Below are 26,591 nucleotides of genomic sequence, written 5' to 3' on the forward strand. Positions count from 1 at the left end.
TGCAATCTTCCAAAATGGTCTTATTAATGAGCAATTGATCTTTGGTGCCCAGGCAGTTTTTCCTACATCCTGTTTGTTCCTCCTCAAGATAATCACCGGATTAAAGATGGTCATATATGCTGTCAGCTATTAATCCAGTGAACAGCTTGTAAGTCGTAGTTAGGCAGCATATTGGGCGATATTTGCTAGGGTTTTTGGTTTCTGTGCTTTTAACTATTAAGCTTGTATCGCCTTTTAATAGCCATGATGGTGTCGCTTCATACACTTTCAACATTCTGGTGAAACATCTGCTATAATGATCATGCAATGCTGTTAGCTGTTTTAACCAGAAGTTAGATATGTTTTCGATGCCAGGTTTCTTGTGATTTGAAGCTCGTGCCAGCTTTGATCTTATCTGGCGTTATTTCTGGCTCTGGCATTTCTCTTTTATTTTTGTTTGCATTGATAATATCCCCGATCCACTGGGCCTCTTCGTTATGTACTTCCTCTTTTTCAAATAAGGGTCTCCAGTAATCGTCTAATTCCTGTTTACATGGGGGATCTTGAATTTTAATTTCCTCTCTTATTAGATTCCTGTAGAAAGTTCTGGGATTGTTTGCAAAAAGCTTATTCTGTGTCTTTGCATGAATCTTTGCCATGCGATGTTTAATTCTTTGGGCAATGGCTGGTATTTTGCCTTCCAGTTCCTTCACTATGCTTCTGATATTTTTACAATTTGTTTTAAATTTCGCACAGATTCTTTTGACGATGTTTCTGAGTCTACCTTCCACTGTGGGATTATTCATGAACTGCTTTAATTGGCTAAGTTCCTTTCTACATGTGTTTAGTTTTTTATCAGCTTGGATTTCCATTTTGGTGTTGCTTTGGTTACATTAGGTATTTTATTTCTATTTTGGTGTTTATTCAGAGGAAGTATTTTGTTGCTAATGTACAGCCCAGCTGCATATGTGATGTTATTTAGCTGCCTGAGGTCTATTTCTTCTGGAACAAGCCTTATAAGAGCAATATTGACTTTGATGATCAATGACTTAAAGAATCTTGAGGCTTGCATTTTAGGTAACCTAGGCCTTTCTTCCATGCTCATATTGTTGACTTTTTCTATTGTGTTACAGAGTTCCTCTTCTATTTCCAATTGCTCATCATCTGGTTCTGGAAGCAAAACACAAGGTGGAGGTTTTTCTGGTGAAGGAGTTATTTCACACGTTGATGGAAATGCAGATGTGTTACCTGCTTTATAGTGAGAGTGAGCTGGTGTAGAGGATTCTGTAGGTATTTGAGTTCCTGATATAGAGTGATGCACTTCTGTTGGACTTTGTGCTGTAAGGGTTATCTGTTGGGTAGCTACCGACAACTGTTGCACTGATCTAAGGTTGTGGTGTTGCAGGCTCACATTTGCGGTCTCATCAAATTTGGTGGGATACAGAATAGATTTCTCTAGTGGGTTAGCCTGTGTGCTTATTATGACTGTTATTTCATCTCTCATGTATTTTAGTTCTTCCTCATTAAACACTCGTTCTTTTAAAATATTATATTTTTGAGAGGTTAAATTACTCCGTGGGACATTCTTCTTCCATGGACAGAAGTAGAAGAAGATTTCCCTCCAGGTTTCTGTCCTTTGCTTTTGTTTTACACATTTGCTCTTTGCATATTCAATGGCCCAAATTAAAGTCCACTTTTCATCCTTACTCCATCTGGACTTTAGTCTTTTTTCAGTCTCCTCTTCCTGAATAGGGAGGTAATCATATTCAGCATCTTTTAGGGCTTTATGCTTTATATTATTTTCGTCTTCTTCTGTTATGTATCTCGTCATTTGTGATACAAGGAATCGCAGTTTTGCAACTGTTGTCTGCTTTTTGTCTTCAGGGAGGTCAGAATTCTTGATTTTCTCTTGTAGGATCTCATTCGACGTTCTGCTCCATTTTTCAAACTTTGAATAATGGTAGCAATATAATAATACCTTCTTTTGTGCAACTGTCCAGGGTTGGGTTTTTAGGCCTCTTCTGTTTCCCTTTCTTGTAGCTGCACATGATGGTTTGGGGCCAGGATCTAATTCACGATCTGTTGGCTGATCCAAGTGGATCTCTGGCATGGTAGTGCCAGTATCTGAGGTAAGAGGGTTCACACCTTCAAATACCTTTTCTCGTCCGGTGTGTGAACGAGGTAAGGGACCCTTTTTATCCTGGGCGACGGCCAGCCAGTATGTATTATTTTTGGTATTCATTTTCATTTTATTTCCTCATTGTCAGCGGCTTTTGATTTAATATCCAAAGCTACCCCTATAAATAGAGGGGTTTCCCCTATCCGCAACCTGGGGACGCTCTGTATGGCTTGAGGATACAGCACAACAGGTTTCTCTCCTGTATGGTTTTTCACATAACTCACCAAATTTGACTTCTGTGCAAAAGAAAAACCACATACTTCACAAGAATGCGGTTTCTCTCCTGTATGTGTTTTCATATAATACAATAAATGTGTCTTCCATGCAAAAGCAGAATCACATACTTCACAAGAATATGGTTTCTCTCCAGTATGTGTTTTCATATGACTCAACACATGTGACTTTCGTGCAAAAGAAGAACCACATATTTCACAAGAATGTGGTTTCTCTCCAGTATGTGTTTTCACATGAGTCAACAAAGTTGATTTCTGTGCAAATGAAGAACCGCATACTTCACAAGAATATGGTTTCTCTCCAGTATGTGTTTTCATATGACCCAAGAAAGTTGACTTCTGCGCAAAAGAAGAACCGCATACCTTACAAGAATGTGGTTTTTCTCCCGTATGTGTCTTCATATGTCTCAACGAACTTGACTTCCATGAAAAAGAAGAACCACATACTTCACAAAAATGTGGTTTCTCTCCCGTATGTGTTTTCATATGACTCATAAAATTTGACTTCTGCGCAAAAGAAGAACCACATACTTCACAAGAATATGGTTTCTCTCCCGTGTGTGTTTTTATATGACTCAAAAAATGTGTAAGAAGAATCACATAGTTCACAAGAATGTGGTTTCTTTCCACAATCTGTTAGCATATGACACAACAAATTTGTCTTCTGTGCAAAAAAAGTACCACATACTTCACAAGAATGTGGGGTTTTCCCCTTATGTTGATTGTCTCTCATGTTGCTTTGTATCCGATTCCAAAAACAGTATATGCAATGGAGTATATAATTTCAACTTACACTGGTTTTGGGTATTCAATTTAGTGTCATACTTGATAATAAACACACGTTATAAGAACCATTTTTTCCAAATTTGATGAAAACTTTTTCATGAGTAGCATCCAGATTTTTCAACTTTAGAAAATTTAGATGAAAAAATTTCTAATTTTTTTACCTTTTTAAATCACCAATGAAAAAAGTCCAACTTATCAATTAATGGATTTCTTTTAATTGTTGCAAATTCTGAAAATATAAAAAAATTTAAAACGTACATTTCATGTGGTAAAATTAAATTTATTTTGTTGATTTTTATTAAAAATATCCAAAACATTTATTATTGATGAAATTCAAAATAAAATGATTATAGTTTTATGCAATACTGGTTAGTTAGCAAAATTAATGTATTTCTATTTTCAAATATTCAATGTATTTCTATTTTAAAATATTCAATGTGTTTCTATTTTCAAATATTCAATGTATTTCTATTTTCAAATATTCAGTGTGTTTCTATTTTACAATCTTTAACTAAAAATCTTTATGAGGATTATTTATATTATTTGGATTCATCTTGGGTGTATTTTGTTGAACTTGGGAACTTTTCTTTTCAACTCCGAATTATGAACAGAATTCTGAACAGAAATCTTTATTTAGTACATTAGATTAGCATGCTCTTATATTGTAAGCGATGACTGCTGGAATTCCTATGTAATTTCAAATTCTATTTTCACTCTCACTGATGATTTTTTTATAAGGTGGTCACCACTTATCATGGCCTGGAACCCATTCAGTGATAAGGGTTATTGTAAGTACAGTACGTTCGTGTGGAGATTTAATAAAATGTCTACTTAAGGGGGCAGTTCATCAGGAATTTCTTTAGGTTGGACTTGACGATATCCAAGTTGTAGTCAGGAGGGAAGCAGGCAAACGGAACAGAGTTCCACAGGCGTGCAGTTCTAATAAAGAAGCTTTGTTCATGGAATCTACGTTTTGATTTAGGCATAGATAAAGACTTGGGAAAGTTTTTGATAGAAGTGGATTCAGCTAGAAGGGTGTTTTTCGTAAAAGATTGGTGAGGGGGACCAGAGATTGGAGTTCAGACGAGCACCTGCCATGGAAATAACGATAAAACAAAGATAGTCTTGCAACGTCTCTTCTGTGGGAGAGAGGTTACAGGGAAGGTCATCCCCAACTAAGTCACGAAGTCTATTTTGTACTCTGTCAAGGCAGGATAGGCTGTTTTTAGCAGCTCCTGCCCAGATATGGCAGCAATATTCCATCCTTGAATGTACTTGGCTTTTATATAGATAGAGAATTGCATCAGTAGTGAGATATCTTCTGGAGCGGTAGAAGGATCCTAACATCTTTCCAGCGACCTTGGCAACAGACTTGATGTACGTGTTCCATTTCAGATCAGGAGTGAAGGTCAAGCCCAGAAGCTTGTCAAAACACGGGGCTTCTCCTAGACGAGAGCCATCTATTTCAATTGATGCCAGATGGGGAGAAGAGTGTTGATGATGTAAAGATAAAAGTTTGGTTTTAGATGCATTAAAGGTAACCACCCACGTCTTCCCACACTGAACCACTCGTTCGAGATCAGAGGAGAGAGAATCAGAGAGAGCTTTGTCATTTACAGCCTTGGATGTGTCGTCGTAGATGGTCATGTCATCAGCATAGATGCCAACGAATGATTTAAGTATGTGTTTAGGGAGATCATGGATGTAGATCAGGAAGAGAGTTAGGCCCAGGATGGACCCTTGAGAGACTCCAGCATTAATACTGCAGGCCTCTGATTTTTGTCCATCAACCAGTTCTTATGAACCTATCGGAGAGAAATGATTTAATGATAGAGAGAATATTTCCAGTTATACCGTAGCTGGAGATCTTGTGAAGTAGACCCTTATGCCATACCCTGTCGAAGGCCTTTGATATATCAAGAGCAATTGCCCTAGAAAGGAAGCCTTTGTCAAGAGATTCACTAATCTTGTGAGATATAACCGTCAGCACATCTGCGGTAGATCTTACAGAACAGAAACCATATTGTGTGTCACTAAGAAGGTTATTTCTGCTGAGGTGGTTGACTATTTCTCTATTTAATATGGATTCCAGCAACATACTCATGACACACAGGAGACTTATTGGTCTATACTGAGAGGGAGATTATTATCACCTGAGTTCTTAAATACAGGGCATACTGATGAGGTTTTCTAGGGTGTTGGAAAGCACTTCTCTTTAAGGCAGTGTTTAAACAGTTTCGTAAGTATGGGAGCAAGTTCTGGTTGAAGCTTTTTTAACACTATAATTTGGATGACGTCAGGGCCAGTAGCTTTACTGGAATCAAGGTTTTTGATTATCTTGGCGACCTCATGCACAGATATTTGTATGTTATCAAGCGTGTTCTTTGTTATAGGAGGAAATATGGGGAGTTGATGCCCTTTGTCGCATAGGGTAGAATTAGCTGCAAAGTTCTTGGCAAATAGTTTGGCCTTGTCTGAAGCTGAGGAGATTACCTCTGGTCCATTGATAATGGTTGGGATAGAACGCACACTTCTGTTCAGGATCCTATTTGTTATTTGCAAAAACTGGTGGGAACTAAGCTGCTGATCTAACTTTGAATTTAACAGACTGAGCATATAGCTCTCTTGCATTTTTTCTTACTCTTTTACAGTGGTTGCTGGCGTTCCTGAAAGCAGCTTAATCTCAGTGCATCTATTACATTGGTAGCTATGGAAAAAGTAATTTCTGTGCGCGATGGCAGCAGCATATTCTGGGGAGAACCATGACTGGCTGGTAGGTTTTTTTGGAATTTTTTAGATGGTATGAATCGGTCTATGCCTACAATAAACCATTCGGTCAGGTCTGATACTATAGAGGACACATCCTTTTTAAACATGGAATGCAGAGATAGATCAGATATAAATGTACGGAAGCTATCCCACTCAGCCATGGAGTATTGGTATACAGTACAGTGGAGGGGGTATGTCTGGGGACTTATTACATTTCATTTTTATCTTAACTGATACGACGGAGTAGTCGGAGGATCCTAGAGGAGAAAGAACAGAACATAGCTCAGGGGAAGTTGAGAGAAAAAGGTCTAGGAGGCTTGCATATTGACCTGTAGTATCGGGCACACGGGTGGGCTCATGAACAATCTGAGTGAGGTCTTAAGCAGTGGCAAAATCATGACAGAACCTCCCCTCATCGTCTGTCTTATTTGAGTGGGTCAGCCATTCCACGTTATGGATGTTGAAGTCACCATAGATGTGGATGTTAGCCGAAGGATGTGCAGACAGGATGTGGTCTATTTTCTCAGATATGCTCTTAAAGATAGTAACTCCGCTATTGTGGGGTCGATAGAGGCCAAATATAAATGCAGTGGTGTAAGCCAGTACAACCCGGAAGCACATATAAGGTAAATTAGGACCTTCTCTAGAGATATCCCTGCGACGTGGGAAGCCATCTTTAATGTAGGCACATATTCCATGCCCATGGCGATCTTGGGGATCAGATTTAGATGTTAAGTTAGAGTATCCGTTAATTATGAACTCATCTAGGGAAGTGGTCGGCCCTATTCCAGTTTCGCTTAGAAAGAATATGTACGGTGTTGTCTCCTTTAATTGTGTTTCAACCTCTGGAAGGTTGGAATGTAGACCTCTGATGTTGGAGAAGGAGATATGGTAGTAGGGGTCTACGTTGGAAGATGGGGTTCTTGGTTTATTCGAGTTTTTTCTGGAGATGTTTCATGTTGAGGTTTTGGGATTTGTGGAACAGGTCGGCATACTTGGTTAGAGCAGTACAGAGAGGAAAAGTAAGAGAGAGAAAAGACAGGAAATTTTTTTTGTAGCACATGAAAAAGTAAAGCAGTAATAATTACCCACTAGTATGCCATCAAAGGGCCCACCAGAGACTACTGCATGGTCAAGAGTCCATTCACCAAATGGCAATACAGCAGTCCCAGTACTTTGCGCCTGCTAATAGAACAGCCTCCTTAGTGGTTAATCCAAGGTTCGGGTCCCTGACTATCAGGCGGATAACGTCAGCCAAGATGAAACGTTTACGTCCGTGCCCTTACTATTGACATGCCCACAAGGACAGACATAGAGACAGAAAAATTTCCGACATCTCAGACTACTGTTCACCAAGTACTACCGACCTTTAAAGCATCTTTTTCTTCACCCTTTGTCAGAAAAATCACTCATTTGCATGAGGACTGAGGGACAAAAAAAGGAGAAGCGAGAGTTACTGGAGCTGCCGATAACACACCCACTGTATTATCTACTCTCCATTAAAAAAAAAATAAGTGAATGGGTACAAGGGGCTTATTAATATCTACTTAGTAAAGTTCGGTGCTCAATTATCAATTCAGGACGCTTTTGAAGATAATCTCCCCTCCCATATTAATGGGTGGATGTTTCTGGCATTATATATCTCTAGTTTGAATCATTCGAGCTTCACCTTATAATTAAAATCCAATAATTAACTTTTATCAATTTGTGAAGTCGGCTTGATATTAATTTACATTTGAGTTTAGATAATTATTCAAGATTTTAATTTGGGAGGTTCTCGTTTACATAGGTGACTTTTTTTTCTTTCCGTTTTACATGTAACAAGACGATATTGGTTAACAGCATATTTGACAAAGATATCAGAACACAAGACAAAAGCAAGACAAGATAGGTAAAATTTAACGTCCAAGAGTATGTAACTTACGACTGAATTTTACCAAGTACTTTATCCATAGCATCACGGGTCCTAACAGAAAAACCTATTAAGTATTTTATGAAATATTTTGGTTTAAGATGATATTACAATTTATTACTACATTTTATATATATATATATACATAGAGAGAGAGAGAGAGAGAGTGAGAGACATTTTTACTACTTATTACTATATGTATAGGTAGATAAATATTATTTATTATTAATGATTGCCATATCATGTTAAATACTATACTAGGTATGCTTAGTAGTTGATCATCACCCAGAATATGTGCGGTTTCCTTTGTTGTTCTTTTTCATCTTTAATATTTACTTCATCCCATAAGAGTTTATGGCTTCCCTTTTCTATTTTTATTCCGTCATAACTGACTTTTTACTCTCTCAACATATTACAGCTTTTCAATGTTTTTCTAACCTTATTGTTAGTGAATGACATGGCTCATATTTCTGTATAATTTTCCATACACCGAATCTTATCGTCATGATTTTTCCATAAACAGCTTGACATGCACAACATGTTTCTGGAGAGTCGAATCACTCTTGAATACTATCCTGGCATTATATAGACTACAGATTATTTCAATTCTTTTTGCCAATTTCTTCACATATCGTATACAAAGTGTTATCCATATAACGGCAGTATTTTGTATCTTGCACTCTTGGAGGTTTCTCTTAAACTTTCCACCTCATTTTGATATGTATTGTTATTAGTACATATTGCTTTTGCTTGGTGTTGTAAGAAACAGTCTGTTACTTTCTTTACATTATATAGATTGTGAGAATTGAAGTTTAGATATGAGAGTCTTTTAATTATGTTAACTCGACATGGCATTGCCTGATTTGGAAAGTAAAAGAGACAAGAGTTTAATTACTTGGTGTCATGCATTGAAGTTTTGCAAACGCACATGCATCACAGCTGGTAGCAAACACACTGAACGATGGGGTCAGCTTGTCAAAATTTATATCATCAGTGGTGAAAGCTCAACTATTTGATATGCATATGTCTCGAAGGTGAGCGCACCTGAACAAAGCAGGTCACATATATAGGCCAGACAAAAAGGCAAATGGCGAAAGAAGCCTACAGTCAGTCGGAAGCATGGCTCCATCTACCCACCTCATGGTCTACACTCTTAGTCTCTAGCTGAGTTCACACATATAACGCAATAGAAAATAAAAATGTGGATATTTTTTCTCTTGTGTTTCTGCTCCAAAAACGATATATATATATATATATATATATATATATATATATATATATATTCTCTTACGTTTCTGCTCCAAAAACGATATATATATATATATATATATATATATATATATATATATATATATATATATATATTCTCTTACGTTTCTGCTTCAAAAACGATATATATATATATATATATATATATATATATATATATATATATATATATATATATATATATATATATATATATATAACGCACATAAGATAACAAAAAAACACATATGTCTAAAATTTTTATAATCTTATTATTTTTCTTTCTTGTTCACATTATTGTTATAATCGAGCAACTATTTTCAAATGTTCAGAATTGAAAAAGGCAGTAACAAGATAGATTAGGCGGAATTCTCTTCTAAGGAAGAAAATGTTGGAAAACGGAAAAGTCAGTGTCTACAGGAGGTGGTTGAATGATGAAGTATGGAGATATAAAGTACAGAGTAGTGGACGTGTATTTAAAACTAGAGAGAAGGAACAATTTTCTATTTTTATTACTTTTTATTATTTTTTATTTATATTATTTTTTATTTATATTATTATTTTTATTTATATTATTTTTTATTTTTATTTTTTATCATTATTATTTGTTATTTAATTGGATTATTATTGTTCACTATTATTTTTTTATTTATTATTCTTCGACTCGATTTTATAGACTTTATCATATCAAATTGCTTTTGGGTTAAAATTGATGGAAAAATTATAGAACTCTGGTTAATAGGTTAGCAGATGTGTCAGTAATAAATAATATTTTTAAGCGCTTACACAGGGACTTGAACTCTGTGATAAAAACTTATTAATTGTAGAAGAGTTTGTTCAATTGATATGGAAGGTGATGCCCATATTTAATCAACAGTAAGGTAAGCAGAAAAAAATTGTTAAAACACCAGCATCTGCATACATGCATGGTTCGTGTGAGTTTTAGAAATAGTCAAAGATTATTATGCTTAATGAACAAAAGAATGAAATCCCCAAGAATAATTTGAAGGGAATAAAATACCTGAAGAATTCAAGTTGAAAGCGGAATAGAGATTTGTTCATTATGGAGGAGAAGGACTTGGGAAGAACCAATATGGTGAAGATGCGTATCGATACTGGAATGCATGAATCCATACTGAGATGACCATATCGAACACCACTAAAGCAAAAAAAAGTTGGTAGACTAACTAATGGAGGAAATGATAAGGGTAGGTGTAATTGAGAGATCAAAATTTTCCCGTGAAATTTTCCGATAGTGTTAATAGAAAAGAAGGATGGTAATAAAAGATTTTGAAAAGATTATACGACTTTAAATAAGCCATGAAGCATCAGTTCTGAGGTTCAAAGTAAGTGAATGGATGAAATCGATAAAATGGGAATTTTCATTTGTATCGTCACATGATCAGTGATTTATAACAAATTTTCGAGATCACAAACCCTAGAATATTTATTAAACTCGCCTTTACTCAACAGGAAAATACAGACGTGGGCTTTGTGTATTTTTGCTTATAGCTGCATCATACAGTACCTCAAGGGGAAGGAGAATGTTTTTGTGGATCTCTTGTCACACACTGTGGATTCAAGTCAAAACAATGATTTTCCCCGGTAGAATTAGATGGTAATTACTTGGTAAGTGTAATAAACTCGAATGGTTTTGAGTCAAAAGGGTTTGCATCATATATGGTTAAGGCTCATCGGTATTGCACGAGCATCGTACGTTATCAGTATTAGTGTGTGACAACAGAATATTCTTTTCATTGTTTTGACTTATGAGTATATATCCGTTAATATCTTATGTTTTTATATAGACTGATGTGGATCTCAGTCGATTAACTTAGTCTAACTGTGTTTGATATATACTCGATTGTCAAACGAATGAAATGAATATGCTGTTGTCACAGCCCTAGTTATCAGGTTTAGATTTAATTAGGGATCAAGAGAAAGATAAGGAAATTTTTAGATTTAGAGGTGCAGATGTCGAATGGTAAATTGTCTAAAATGAAACAAAAAATTTATAATGATAGACGAGATAGTATATTACTTGTTGCAACTCGGCGATGAACCATTCATAAGGTTATATGTACTGTTGCATCTTAGAAATAATGTGTTTGCGCAGTACAATGACAATAATGGTCACATGGGCGTGGAAAAGACGTTTCACACCATTAAACAAAATATTTCTGGCTGTGTTTATTTAAGGAGGTGAGTGAAAAAATATGTAGGCAAATGTATTCTGTGCCAAAACAGAAACCTGAGGAAGGTACAACCTTGAATGCAGAAGTGCAATCTGCTTCCTTTTCTTTTTCTCAAACTGGCATTGGATATTTCAAAGCCCTGCTTTATAGTTTTAGGTAACTAGTACATAGTGACGTTCATCGATATGTATAGTGTTGGCCAGAGGCTTTCACTAAAGGCAGAAACGGTGGTTCAACTTTTGTGGGATGAAATTTTCTCCAGATTCAGGATACCACTCCAGCTGTTAACAGACAATGCACCTGAAAATGTTAACCAATTGATGAAGAAGGCATTGTAGGATCTCAACGTGCACGATGTGATCACGTGATTTAATCACCTCCAAAATAACAAATTAGAAAGATTTCATAGAACGATGCAAGACGTTTTAATGAAAAAAAAATCCTGGGATATATATATTACCTAAATGTTGGCGTCAGATTTTATGTGAACGAAATGACAAAATTCTCACCATACTACTTGCTCTACAACAGAGACGTGATCCTGCAATTAGATCATATATTAATGCCTTGTATATTATACCATGTTGATAAAATATACTATGGTGGTGAGAAACATGAGATTGCTCTACAAAAGATGCATCGATCTTTTACTTTGGTAAGGAATAACATTCAGAAAGCTAGGAAAAAACTGATAGAGGACTCGGATAAAAAAACAAAGTCCGTATATTTTAAGATTGGAGATCTAGTTTATAATAAGAACCATCCAAGGTGGGGAAAGCTAGATGTATGTCGGAAACAATATCATGTGGTTATAGAAATAAATAGGCCCTATCTCATATAGACTAAGGATCAGTTGACAGACTCATGACAAAGGCACATAAGTGCACAAGTGACATGCATATAAACAAAGATGAAAGCACAAAATGTATAACGATTTTTTCACTTGTAACCTTGTAGCACTCACAGAACTGGTGCCAATTTGTAGGAACTGACAGTGGAGTCACTAACTTCTAAGGGTGTGAGTCCGTGTTCATCCATTCATAATAGGGATCTATCAATTTTTAGGGCTGAGGTGTCAGGTACAAGAATCTCTTGAAGTCGAAAATAGTAGAGTATCCGCAGGACGGTTAAAAGTAAATTTAATGAGATCTCCGATTAATAGAAGGTTTCCACCAAGTCACATCCTCACATACATAAAATAAAAATATGGAAATAACTCCAGAAAATTACGACACTTGACAAAGAAATCGAAATCACTGTATTAAGATGAAATAACATTTATTTATGTGGTAGGAAATAGCTTTTTTATATAAAAACGTCTGTTATGCTGTCAGAAGTAATAAAAATAAGTATTTGGATGACATCAGCTACAATCGAAATCGAAAGCAAAATTGTTGCATTCAAAGCTGGTGACGTTACCACTGTACAAACATGGCACGCATGAATGTACAAAAAAGGTATAACGAATTTTTTTTAATTCTGACCCTATACAACTCATGGAAATGGTGCCAATTTGTAAAAACTGACCGTGGAGTCACTCACTTCTATGTGTGTGACTCTGTGTTCACCTATTCATAATCAGCATCTATCAATTTTTAGGACCGAGGTTGCAGGACTGCAGGAATCTCTTGAAGTCGAAAGTAGTAGAGTATCTGCAGGAACGGTAAAAGTAAATTTAACGAGATCTCTTATTAATAGAAGGTTTCCACCAAGGCATATCCTCACATACATAAAATAAAAATATAGAAATAACTCCGGAAAATAACGACACTTGACAAAGAAATCGACATCACTGTATTAAGATGAAAGAACATTTATTTACGTGTTAGGAAATAGTTTTTTTATATATAAAAACGTCTGTTGTGCACTGTAATTCACTGATCTCCATGTTGTATGCATGCACAATACACAAATCTACTCCTCTGTAAATGACGGTGCCACCCAGCAGAAATAAATCCACATGTTAGGAATAATATTAATTCAAATCGTTCAAACGTAAATGTTTTCTTGTAACGAGTGTTCATTATGCAGGCCTAGCTAAATGAGGATCTCGTGAGAATAAGATGAAGGTTAAGATTACTGGTTTTTATGAATAGAGTGTCACACATGGTTTGAAATGAATGTGAATATTTTCTGAGAGAAAAACAATCATTAAACCATGTAAACGAATTTGTTGTGATTATTTTTATCATTAAAGCCACATTAAATATTATTTTAATTCTATTATTTTTTGCAAATATTGAATGAAAACTTATTGTAAAGTTTCTGAAGATATTAAATGTATTTTTAACGCTAAGTCCACCTCCACAAATTTCTTTAAAATGATAACTTTTTAGGTTTTCGACTATGCTGAATAAGAAAATCTCATTGAAATTTTGCAGAGACAAGCAGTTTTTGAAATATAAAGATTTGTATTATGCACTGTAATTCACTGGCCTCCATGTTGTATGTGCATGATAAACAAATTTATTTTCATACGAACGCCAGTGTCACCTAGCAGAAACAAACCCACTTATTTTTTTCACAACCGAGAAATTTATAATGTACATGTGTGTAAACCAAAACAATTATGAATTTACTTCCTTGAGTAATTTCATGTTAAGAACGGCTTTCAGAATAGACACCCTCAACTTTCCCATGTTAAGAACGGCTTTCAGAATAGACACCCTCAACTTTCCCATGTTAAGAACGGCTTTCAGAATAGACACTCTCAACTTTCCCATGTTAAGAACGGCTTTCAGAATAGACACTCTCAACTTTCCCATGTTAAGAATGGCTTTCATAATAGACACCCTCAACTTTCCAATGCTAAGAATGGCTTTCATAATAGACACCCTCAACTTTCCCATGTTAAGAATGGCTTTCATAATAGACACCCTCAACTTTCCAATGTTAAGAACGGCTTTCAGAATAGACACCCTCAACTTTCCCATGTTAAGAATGGCTTTCAGAATAGACACCCTCAACTTTCCAATGTTAAGAACGGCTTTCATAATAGACACCCTCAACTTTCCAATGTTAAGAACGGCTTTCAGAATAGACGCCCTCAACTTTCCCATGTTAAGAATGGCTTTCAAAATAGACACCCATTTGTAGTATCTGTTCTGATGCTGCACTTCACTTTTTGGTTTCGGTTAATGGAAGAGAAATCCTTCATGACTGATACATTTTTTGATTATTTTTGTTACATGAATGCCCGTTTACAGTTTAAAATTATTTTTGTTACTAACACGAAGGTCCTTTTTTGGGGAGCTGATTTCCCCCATATTAAAAACCAAGCTTGTGTCTAACTCTGCCCTCGTAGGAAGGCAAGTAAAAAAAAAAGATGTTAACATCTACATTGGTTTATTTATATATGAAAAAGCAAACAAATTCATGCGTTATTTTTTTTAGATCTTAAAACTTTAAATCGTAGGTTTAAATATTTTTCTAAAAAATGGTTTTTTTTTTATCAATCGAAGTTAAAAAGACAATAATTTGCGATTTTCGTCATCATATCGGTGTCACAGGAAATAATAAAATCCATTCAATAATTGATTTTTTTTAAGTTCATCATCCATTTTTATATTAAGTTCATTTAACTTGAGAAAATAAATAAATAAATTAAATAAACCAGAATAAATATTTAGTTTAAAATACAAATAACGATTTACTAAACGACGTTTTATAGGCACCGCCAAAAATGGCCGCAAAATCAAGTTGTTGTTGTTTTTTAAAACTAAATTACATTTATTAAAATCCATTATTTCTGAGTAACTTTTTTTTTCCAGAAAGACAAAACCCTGAATTTTATCATATAGAAAACAGAATAATGTAAAACTTTTTCTACTATTTTTAATTCAATTTTAAATGTTAAATTTTCCCAAAAAGTTAACAATTGTTATTTTTTGTCTTGCACAGAAAACGTACTTAAATATTAAAAAAAAAGGGGTTTTTGAAATAATTTATTTATTCATTTATTGTCTAACTAAGATTTAGGATGATTTTCTAAGAGAATATGCAAAAATATTATAATATAAGTACCTGAATTTCAAATAATTCCACTTATTCATATATGTAACCAGATATTTCGCGTCGCCGAAGAGTTCAGATCGACTCTGTTTACGTTTTCTTTCGATGAGACGAAAACTATGGAAGACTAAACAGGCCAAAAAAACTTATTTTTCAGTGACGAAAATTTCAATGTATTATTAAGCTGAGGCTGGCCAGTACCAGATGGGTGACCATTTGTATGAGTTTGGTTTTTAATGTGTATGTGTGTGGGGGCCAGGCTCCCCAAAATGGGGGGAGGGGGCAATTTTAAGCAGAATAAAAAAAAATTATTTCAGTGCGTTTGGTCCACCGTAGTCGAAAGGCGGCAAACGTTTTCAAACGAGATCGAAAAAAATGATGCTATTTTTAACACAAAGGGCACAATATTTATCGAATTTTTTTTTTTTGTATCGATTATTCAAAGCATGCTCTGTTTAATAATGGTCATGCATTATTCGGCTCGCTAAAAAAAAATTGTTAATTTATTTATCAAAAATTTTAAAATGGCTTTTTTCGTATAAATATAAAAAAAATTTTTTTTTTGTTTTGCTTAACTTAAATTAATTATTTTACTTAACATATTCACCGAATTTCACACTTCAAAACTCAAAAGCGGGATAATTAAACACAATCGAAGTTCTGATATTCAGACGTCAAAATAAGGTATGCAAACAATTTTTTTTTTTTTTTTTTTTTAATCTATAATTCTGTCCCTTACAACAACACAATATGTTTTGTTCAGTTTCAGATGATTATTTTAAGCATATTTGTTCCCACTTCAAAACAAGGGGGGGTTTTGTAAGCAAAAAAAAATATATATATAAATATCGTTTATGAAAAATAAGTACACTGTTATAAAGTTCATTCTTCTCCTAATAATCGCTGAAAATTTCGTATTGATCGGATAATTACCTGATTTTTGGTAGATTTTTAAAAAGACGGTCCGTCAAAAAGTACTGACCTGCCCCCCCAGTTTTGGCGGTGCCTAACGTTTTATTTATTGGATATTTTTACGGCATTCACCGGAAGTTATTATCTTCCCTTGTAAGTTTGATTTGTTTCTATTTTTAATCCTTTTTATGTAATCTCCAAAGTAATCATGATGATTATTGAACACATTTGAAATGTTATTTTCTCCATTTTAAATTAAATTTAAATAAAATAATTTTTAAATCGAAATGACTCCTCATGTCATAATATTTTTATAAAAGATAATTTTAAATTAAATTTAAATAAAATAATACTTTAATCGAAATGACTCCTCATGCCATAATATTTTTTACAAAAGATAATTTTAAATTAAATTTAAATAAAATAATTTTTAAATCGAAATGACTCCTCATGTCATAATATTTTCACAAAAGATAATTTTAACCCTAACTTAGGAGATTACCTTTTTTTAATTAACACACGCATATTGCACTGTCTTTTTAATTGACATATTGTGTTGATTATAAACATACGACCCTCGAACAGTTAGCATTAAATACATACCGACAATCAAGACAGGAAATCCTATAAACAAATTCGCTGAGAGTAGATATACGGTAACAAACAAAACAAATGAAAAAAAAAACAAAAAAAAAACTCAACTTAAAAAAAAAAAACATTGTTGAGAACAGAAAGAGAAAAGATAATAAACGAGAAGTTACAAAAGACTGAATGGGGAATCGTATGCGTAAGGAAATGAACAACACAGCTAGAAGTAAGGGGGTCGGACATGTGGGTAAAGAAAATAAACAAAGTTCGTAGTTAAGATGAAATTATATTTAAAAAAAAATAACGTTAAAAATATTAAAAAGTGTCTTTAAGAAGGAGATATACAATGTTTCTTACCGGAGATGACTTAAAACGGCGAATGACAACAGAAGAGACAGAGACATTATGGGTCTAGAAATGCTGCTGACTACAATTAGGGAACAAAGCACCGGTCAACGTGACGGTGTCGAGTCAAGGGAAACTCTATAAGAAAAATGCCCGGCCAAGGGAGATAAATGTTGAAGCAATTAAACTAAGACATAATACACGCAAAATAGACAACTATTTAAAAAAAAAAAAAATTTGAATCGATTTCGAACGTTATTTAAAATTTCAAAATATTTTAAAAATATTCGTGTATCACACACACAAATAATTATTTTACAATAATTATAATGTTTAAATTCTATCAATATTTTATAGCAATAACTGGAGATCAATTTTTTTTTAATTTTAAAAGAAACTAAAATATTTCACTTTTAATAGCCAATCGAATTGTGTTATCTAAATATGATTTTGACTTTAAAACATTCTTTTACAATAATTATTTTCATAGATATTTCAATATCGTTTAATTAATATTTTGATATTTCAATAACGTTTGATTATTATCATTTCTAATTATCTTTACTTGTTTGTTATTTTATTTATAATATTACGCGGAAGTGATTTGTAGCAGCCCCTGCAAACAGGCAGAGACTACTGTGATGTCCACAAGTAAAGGGACATAACCCTAAGAGTTATCTACCCTTCGCTCTCTAGTAAGCTCGGACGGCAGTTCTCTGGTGACCGAGCGGGTGTTAACACCTATGTTTGCGTTGTCTTTCTTTCAAGCTGTTTGAGTCCAGCCAGACGGGAGACCCCAACACTAGATCTGGCGACGAGAAATTTTTTTTTCGTGACGAACTCACACTACAGAATTTTCGGAATTTAATACAAAAAAAAAAATTCGAAATTAATATAAAAAAAAAAAAAATGGCCAGCAAGGGAGATAAATGTTGAAGCAATTAAACTAAGACATAATACACGCAAAACAGACAACTATTAAAAAAAAAAAAAATTGAATCGATTTCGAACGTTATTTAAAACAAAAAAAAAACAATGGCCAGCAGTGGTTTACCAGTTTTCCCCAGTTTTAACGTACATGCGGACCAAACTACAACCGTCGTTCGTTGGAAAAAATGGATAGACAGGTTGGAGAATTATTTGTCACTATGGACATTCACGACAATAAAAAAAGAAAGCAACACTTCTCCACTATGCAGGAGACGAAGTTTTCGATATTTTCCATGACGTCACAGACCAACAAAAGGGCATAGACGCAACCAACATTTTGGACAACGGCAAATGTAGTTTTAGGTGAAGATGAAACTATAAAAATTCATTGACAAATCATTTTATGCCGCAAAAGAACACGTCCCACAACCAACATTTTGGACAATGGCAAATGTAGTTTCAGGTGAAGATGAAACTACAAAAATTCACTGACAAATCATTTTATGCCGCAAAAGAACACGTCCCACAACCAACATTTTGGACAATGGCAAATGTAGTTTCAGGTGAAGATGAAACTACAAAAATTCATTGACAAATCATTTTATGCCGCAAAAGAACACGTCCCACAACCAACATTTTGGACAATGGCAAATGTAGTTTCAGGTGAAGATGAAACTACAAAAATTCACTGACAAATCATTTTACGCCGCAAAAGAACACGTCCCACGACATTTTCAAGTTTTGACGGGCCGTGAAAAACCCGGACGAAAGCTTAGACTCATACCATGCACGGCTACGGACTCTAGCCTCCACATGCAATTTTGAAAATAAAGACAGAGAGATCCTAGCCCAAATTTTGCAGGGGTGCACATCCTCTAAAGTCAGAAGGAAGGCGCTAAGGGACAACTCTACGCTAAAGCAAATCCTGGATGAAGCTAGAGTAATCGAATTGGCTTATATGCGTGCCGCAGACATGGAGTGTAATGAACTACACGCTCTTTACAGCAACGAGAACCGCACGCGTCTCACATGTGGAAATAACAAAAATTTCAACATCAACGGCAGTAAAGACATTTGTTGTGAACACGCATGGCAAAACATATTTGTAGTCGACAGTGGTCATTCTGCTGAAGCACTGGGGATGATAACGTTTAACTTCACGTTCCATGTGACGATCCCAATTCAAGACGAGTTCCCCACACTTTTGTTTGATGGAAAGATAGGAAAAATTTCTGGAGTTATCATTAATCTCCACATTGACTCCTCGGTTTCCCCAGTAACACAGCGACACCGCAGGATACCTTTCCATGTGAGAAAAGACGTGGAGACGGAATTTAAACATCTCAGAGAAATAGATGTGATTGAAGAAGTCACTGGACCTACCCCCTTGGTTAGCTCGGTTGTGGTAGTTCCCAAGAAAAATGGTAGCTTATGAATTTGCATTGACATGAGAAAGGCAAATGAAGCCATTCAATGGATAAAACATCCCATGCCAAATGTAGACGACTTAATAGCAGACTTAAATGGGTGTAGAGTTTTCAGCAAACTAGACCTCTCCAATGCTTATCATCAACTAGAACTGGAAAAGTCCAGTATAACGACATTTGCCACGCATGCAGGTTTATTCCGTTACAAGCAACTAAGTTTTGGCGTGAATGCAGCCTCTGAACTATTTCAAAAAGCTATATCAGACCTTTTTAGAGACATCCCAGGAGTGAAAAATCTATCAGACGACATAATAAATTATGCACATGACAAGCAATCACATGACATCAGCTAGAGGAACATCCTGAAACGTCTACAAGTAGGAGCCAAGCTGAACAAAGAAAAATGCCTCTTTTCTGTACGGAAACTGACTTTCTTCAGACACATTTTCAGTGAGAATGGAGTGTCCCCTGACCCAGAGGAAATCTCTGCTATTAGAAAATGCAAATCTCCAAGCAATGTCAGTGAAGTCAGATCATTCTTGGGCATGACACAGTATGTGGCTCGATTTATTCCACATTATGCCAATATTAGTGAACCACTGAGACGGATCACAAAAAAAATATGCTAATTAGAGATGGACAGGGCCGATGCATGAAAAAATTAAAAAAAATGACTCAAAAGGAAAGGAGAAGATGAAGGGGTACGCCGATAGAAAGATAAAAACAACAGCTCTCAGCCTGGGTTATAAGGTCTTGATCAGACAGAAGAGGTAAACAAACTGTCACCACCATACAATCTTAAACAATATACCGTTACAAAAATGAAGGGAAGTATGATAACGGTTCAGAGAGGAAACCACCAAGTGACTTGAAACTCTTCTTTGTTAAAATGCATGACACTTAGGGATGAAAACACTGACTCTGATTCTGACTCAAAACGTGAGTACAATCCACACATCCCAGAAGACCTGGAGACGCCCAAAACACAAATAGCTGACTAGTTACCGAGACAAAACCCATCTCGGAACAGACTGCCTCCAGCTAGACTCAAAGACTTCATAATGTAAGTTAAAAAAATAAATAAATAAAATAAAAAACTAGTAAAAGTTAAAATAAGACAGGTCGTCCAACCAAGATGGAGAGGGATGTCCACAAGTAAAGGGACATAACCCTAGATTAGCAATTCTCTAATAAAGTAAGTTAAAAAAGTAAATAAATAAAATAAAAAAAATAGGAAAAATTAAAATAAGACAGGTCGTCCAACCAAGATGGGGAGGGATGTCCACAAGTAAAGGGACATAACCCTGGATGAGCAATTCTCTAATAAAGTAAGTTAAAAAAGTAAATAAATAAAATAAAAAAAATAGGAAAAATTAAAATAAGACAGGTCGTCCCACCAAGATGGGGAGGGATGTGAACAAGTAAAGGGACATAACCCTTTATGAGCAATTCTCTACTAAAGTAAGCTCAGGCGGCAGTTCTCTCGCGACCGTTCTATTGTTAACGTCTATGTCTGTGTTGTCGTTCTTTAATGCTGTTTGATTCCCGCCAGACAGGAGCCCCCCCATCAACATTATAGGGGGTCTGGTAATTTTTTTATGGGGGTTATTTGGTAATTGTGACCTGGTAGACGAACACAAAATCTGCTTTCAAAAACTTGTTTACTAGGGATTTTCATGTGTGCTGAAAACGAACATCTTTTATACATTTAATAAATAAGGAGACAACTCAGTTCGAACTATCGAGGCCTTATAATGAATACGTTTACTCTTAAATCAAATTTTCACGCTACTGAAAAGATACTTTTCCGCATGTTCATGTAATGTAATGCGGCGGCCATAAGCGATTTTTGTACCGAATAAAAGCATTCAAATACATTAAAATACATAACTTATCCAGGTAGGTAGAAGAGTAACTCATCGAACTGAATAAAAACATTAAAATACATTAAAATACATAACTTATCCAGGTAGGTAGAAGAGTAACTCATCGAACTGAATAAAAGTATTAAAATACATAACTTATCCAGGTAGGTAGAAGAGTAACTTATCAGACCAAATAAAAGCATTAAAATATATAACTTATCCAGGTAGGTAAAAGAGTAACTTATCGAACCGAATAAAAACATTAAAATATATAACTTAGCAGGAAGGTAGAAGAGTAACTTATCGAACCGAATAAAAGCATTAATATACATACCTTATCCAGGTAGGGAAAAGAGTAACTTATTGAACCAAATAAAAACAGTAAAATACATAACTTATCCAGGTAGGTAGAAGAGTAACTTATTGAACCGAATAAAAGCATTAAAATACATAACTTATCCAGGTAGGTAGAAGAGTAATTTATCGAACCTAATAAAAGCATTAAAATACATAACTTATCCAGGTAGGTAGAAGAGTAACTAATTGAACCAAATAAAAGCATTAAAATACATAACTTATCCAGGTAGGTAGAAGAGTAACTTATCGAACCGAATAAAAGCATTAAAATACATAACTTATCCAGGTAGGTAGAAGAGTAAATATGTTTTGTTATAAATACATCTTTAAAAATAATTTTTGTAAATAAAACTGTTATTAAATAAAACGCTATTTTCAAATAGTAAACTCCTAAATTAACACTCGTAGCGAGACAGGTAAATTTCAAAGTTTTTCTTTTTTGTTTTTATAAAAAATAAGTTATTTATAAAAATGTTTTTCGTTTGTTTGCAAAAAAAAAAAAAAAACGCAAACTTTTATTTAATCTGAAAAGGAATAAATATATATATATTATTTTTATTCTGTAAAGTGTACATAATTTAAAAAAATCTTTTTAATAAAAAAGTTTTTGCGTATTATCCATTTCTGATTGATTATTTGTCTTTGTTATATATTTGAATATTTATTTGAATGTTTGTTTATTATTTGATTAAATATTTATTTATATATTCAAATCCCTTTACACGTTAATAAAAAAAATACGTAAAATTTTTGAAGCAGCACCCCCACTAATCTCAGGCACGAGCCGCCACTGTAACCTATCGAACCGAATAAAAGCATTAAAATACACAACTTATCCAGGTAGGTAGAAGAGTAACTTATTGAAACAAATAAAAACATTAACATGGAAAACTTATCCATGTAGGTAGAAGAGTAACTTATCTTGCTTTATCACTTTTTTGGTTCGTTGGCTTCTCTTAACAAAATTTCCAAAACCGGTGAATTATTATTTTAATTATTTTGAATGCAACTAATATTTTTTTTTTATTACAAAATATTTTTCTACTTTATTTTTTGTTGCGGTGAAAACTGAAGATACAGAAGAAAATAATTAAAACTAATTATTACAGTATTAAAAAAAAAAAACGGAAGAATTTTCGTTTCGTTTCCGTTCTTACATCAACTTCCGCTTTTTGATACAACTTTATGACGAACTATTTTTCGTTGCGGGAGCCGGTAAGAAACCTGCCAATATTACCTTTTATTTTACTAATTATCTTTGAAATAGGCCCAGAAAACTAGTATTTATTCTTAATGGGAATTTTGGGGTTTTACAAGGAATTTATTTAACTTTAAAATTTAGATGAATTTGTCAGTTTCTTCCAACGTGCAAACAGTTTTCATAACTTTTTTTGGTAAAATCCATTGAAAGCGGTCGGTGGCACTGGTTCAGTCACTGGTTAAAATAAAGCTGTGTACGCATTATAAATGTGTCTTTTCTGTGTCTTACGTTATACATTAGTACATTAGGGGTCATTTCGAGTTAAAAGTTTATTTACTGCACTCATCTGGACTACAGAAAATCATGATTTAAATGTGTATGTCTCCTCTAAATAACTAACGATAATTCTCTGATATGGCCGACCAGACGGGTGATCAAAAAGTCAGATCGAGCGTACCGGAAAACGAAATGAGATCAAATTGACAATTGGCCTTTTTTCTTTCTTTTTTTTTTTTTTTCGGCTTGAACTTTGCGCTTTTCGGATTAATTTGTTATGTTTTATTTTCTTGGTGGATAATTTTTCTTTTGGCCGTGTTTTTTTTTTTGGGGGGGGGGGTCATTGAATAATAAAAAAAAATAACTCGACTGTTTTTTATTCAAATGTAAATAAAATTCAATTTCGATTTGGCTCATTTCGTTTTCCGGTACGCGGAACGCTCGATCTGACTTTTTGATCACCCGTCTGGTCGGCCAGATCACAGAATTACCGTTAGTTATTTAGACGAGACATACACATTTAAATCATGATTTTCTCATAGAACCAGTGGTTCTAAGAACCACCGACCGCTTTCAATGGATTTTACCCTTTTTTTTTCACCTGTAATTTTTTACATTTAATCTCTTTAATTAATTTTTTCTCGTATAGATTAACTTTAGATTAATCGGATTTGTATTACTGTATACATAGATTAATCTTTTAAACACAATCAAGAAATAATCGGAAATCTATATAAAAAATAAATAAATAAAAATACGAAACGGCGGCTTTAAAAACTATTATTTTCCGCCATTAAATTGCACGTGCAACGAATTAGAGAATTAATAAAGATGAAACTTGTAACCTGTTCTCTCTCATGTAAATATTAAAATGTTAAATAAAATAATACTAATTTTATCCGTGATATTCACCAAATAGATCGGCTTTATTTCGAAATAATTTCTTCTTTTTTTTTTTTTAATTTTCCTCTTCAATTTTGTTTTCTGCGAACTTGCTCTTCCGTTCGTCATCTTGAATGTTAAGTTGAGCTTGTAAAGTCAATCATTTGAAAAATCGTTTCCTTTATAAAAGCAGATAAAGTTAATCGAAAGCAGATTATAAAACAAAAACGTAAGTATTACTACATGGCGCACGTATGTGTATTTTTTTATTTTCATCTTTTTTTCATCGGATTATTATCGAATGGTCACTAATTTATCAGATTTTGTTTTCAATACTGACTTAAACATTAAAACGGTTAATACGTAATTCTCTATGTTATCAGTGGTGGCCAATTATTAATGCGCTTTCACGTACAGAATTGATAACATTTTTCTTGATTTTTGTTTTTTAATGTCCTTGTGTCTTTATTGAAACATGAAATTAGAAAAAAAGCGAATAGTCCTAATGAAAATGTTGATTTATTGTTGAAATTTTTCGTTGTCGATTGTTTTTATTTTAAACTGACTTAAACAGAAAAATAACTTCTTTATCGTTCACCAAAAATAAATAAATAATTTTATAAATAATTTTATGTTTTTAACTGTTTCACAAGTTAAAAAAAAATCAGATTTTGTTTTCACTAATGACTTAAACATAAAAAAAGGTCAATGTCTAAAATCTTTAAAAATTACCAATATTCTTTACAATGACGACTTTTATAGGTTTTCAAGGATGCTGAAAATGAATAAATACTTCAAAAGTGGTGCAGAGAATTAGTTTTCATGACATGAGAAAATTATTTTTTTCAAAAGGTGAGGATCACTTTTCTATATAAATTTAATGTAAAATGAGCACCCACTTTCTGGCCACACAGTGAATATTTGGGGGAGGGGCTGCCTTAAAGCCGTTTTGGTAAATTGTTACTTACTTTCAACCTTAACAGTCATCTTTACCATGACAAATTCTATAGGTTTTCGGGTATGCTGAAAACTAATATCACATTTAAAATTGCCGCAAACAAGTAGTTTTATGGATATCAAGCTAAGTAATTCTTTATGTTATCAGTGGTGGCCACCATTCATAACATAAGGAATTACATTGCTTAATATTTGAAAAGTTCGTTATTGTCTTGTTAACTGAATTTTTTCTTTCCAAGAATAAGTTTCTTTTTTCTTTTGTTAAATGTCTTAATATGAGGAAATCGCGATGCATGATGAATACCATCTGATAATTTAAAATTAACATCGGTAGATGACACTCGATGACTTTGATGCTCGAGTTTAAAAACAAGAAAAAATATTTCTTTTGTTTTTCTCATAATCTTTTCTTTCATAACTCATTCATAACACTTCGCATACTCTGACAAAATTGTTAGCTGAAATCATCTTCCAAATTGTCACATATAGAACAAACCCTGAGAAAAGAATATTTTTTTAAAATAGAATATAGATCTTACCCAACCTAAACAATTCCCTCTAACTTGTTCCTCTTCCCCACTTCCAAACTCCGAGCCAACTCTAGGCCTTTCCAAATGGATCCTATTATTGTGGTTGACAACACAATTGATGCAAATGGGAGATAACTCGTGTTCAAAATATTTGCAGTTTTTGATGTCATGCTATGTCATGACTCTCCGTTCCATCAATAGCCTTTCCCATTGATGTTGACTTCTCCATATTGAGATATCAGTTTGTTCTGTGGCTCAATCACTATCCAACTCATTGGACTTTCCTCAATCAACGTTGCCCACAGATGTTCCACATGCGCCTTCTGGTGGTTCTTATAAAAAAACAGATTTTCAATCTTAAAATCTAATGACTTTATTTTCTTATTCTTGTTCTCTATCAGTTTTTTTCTAACGTCCTGAATATTATTCCTTACCAAAAAACATCGATGCATCACTTTTTGAGTGATCCAGTACTACTCATCAGCATAGTATACTCTACAAGGCATTAATATATTATCTAATGGCAGAATCACGTCTCTGTTGTCGAGCAAATAGTATGGTGATAATTTTGTTATTTGTAGTTTAGCTCACATGAAATCTGACAGCTGCCAACATTTGGTTTATATACTTCATTTACTTTCATAAAATTAATATACGAAAGTATAGATTTATGCGTAAACTTTAAGTCTTTACTTCAAAAGTGCTCAATATGTTGGTAGAGCTAGTTAGTAATTTATAAAATATATATGGCGATTAAGCTACACTGAATATTCGGCGTTTCATCCACTATAGGATTCGTCAGACTTATGCGCGAATTCTGTGGTTGTTTCTCGTTTTTATATATGTTGAGGATTTTAGTTAGCCAATCAGCTTTCTAGTATCCACCGCTCCCCTTCCTATCAGCCAATGGGCATGCATTTTATCGAACAAAGGATTTGTTTTAGAACTATTACCAATAGTTTGGTGTCGGGTTGGGACAAGTAATACACTATCTTGTCCATCTCTATGA

At 34.0% G+C, this 26,591-nt stretch overlaps 1 protein-coding gene across 1 annotated transcript; it reads right to left on the bottom strand.

Moving 5' to 3' along the window:
* Nucleotides 1-823: 823 nt before the first annotated feature.
* On the bottom strand, nt 824-17,338 carry LOC145271466 (uncharacterized). The gene is made up of 2 exons (XM_080126986.1): nt 17,170-17,338; nt 824-3,406 (listed from the first exon to the last, which is right to left on the bottom strand). Exon 2 carries the CDS (start codon nt 2,225-2,227, stop codon nt 824-826), a length of 1,404 nt encoding a protein of 467 aa, XP_079983112.1. The 5' UTR covers nt 2,228-3,406; nt 17,170-17,338.
* Between the last annotated feature and the right edge of the window lie 9,253 nt (nt 17,339-26,591).

Source organism: Euprymna scolopes, chromosome 46 (genome assembly GCF_053919585.1).
Source record: "Euprymna scolopes isolate OS-2025 chromosome 46, ASM5391958v1, whole genome shotgun sequence".
Taxonomy (NCBI): Eukaryota; Metazoa; Mollusca; class Cephalopoda; order Sepiida; family Sepiolidae; genus Euprymna; species Euprymna scolopes.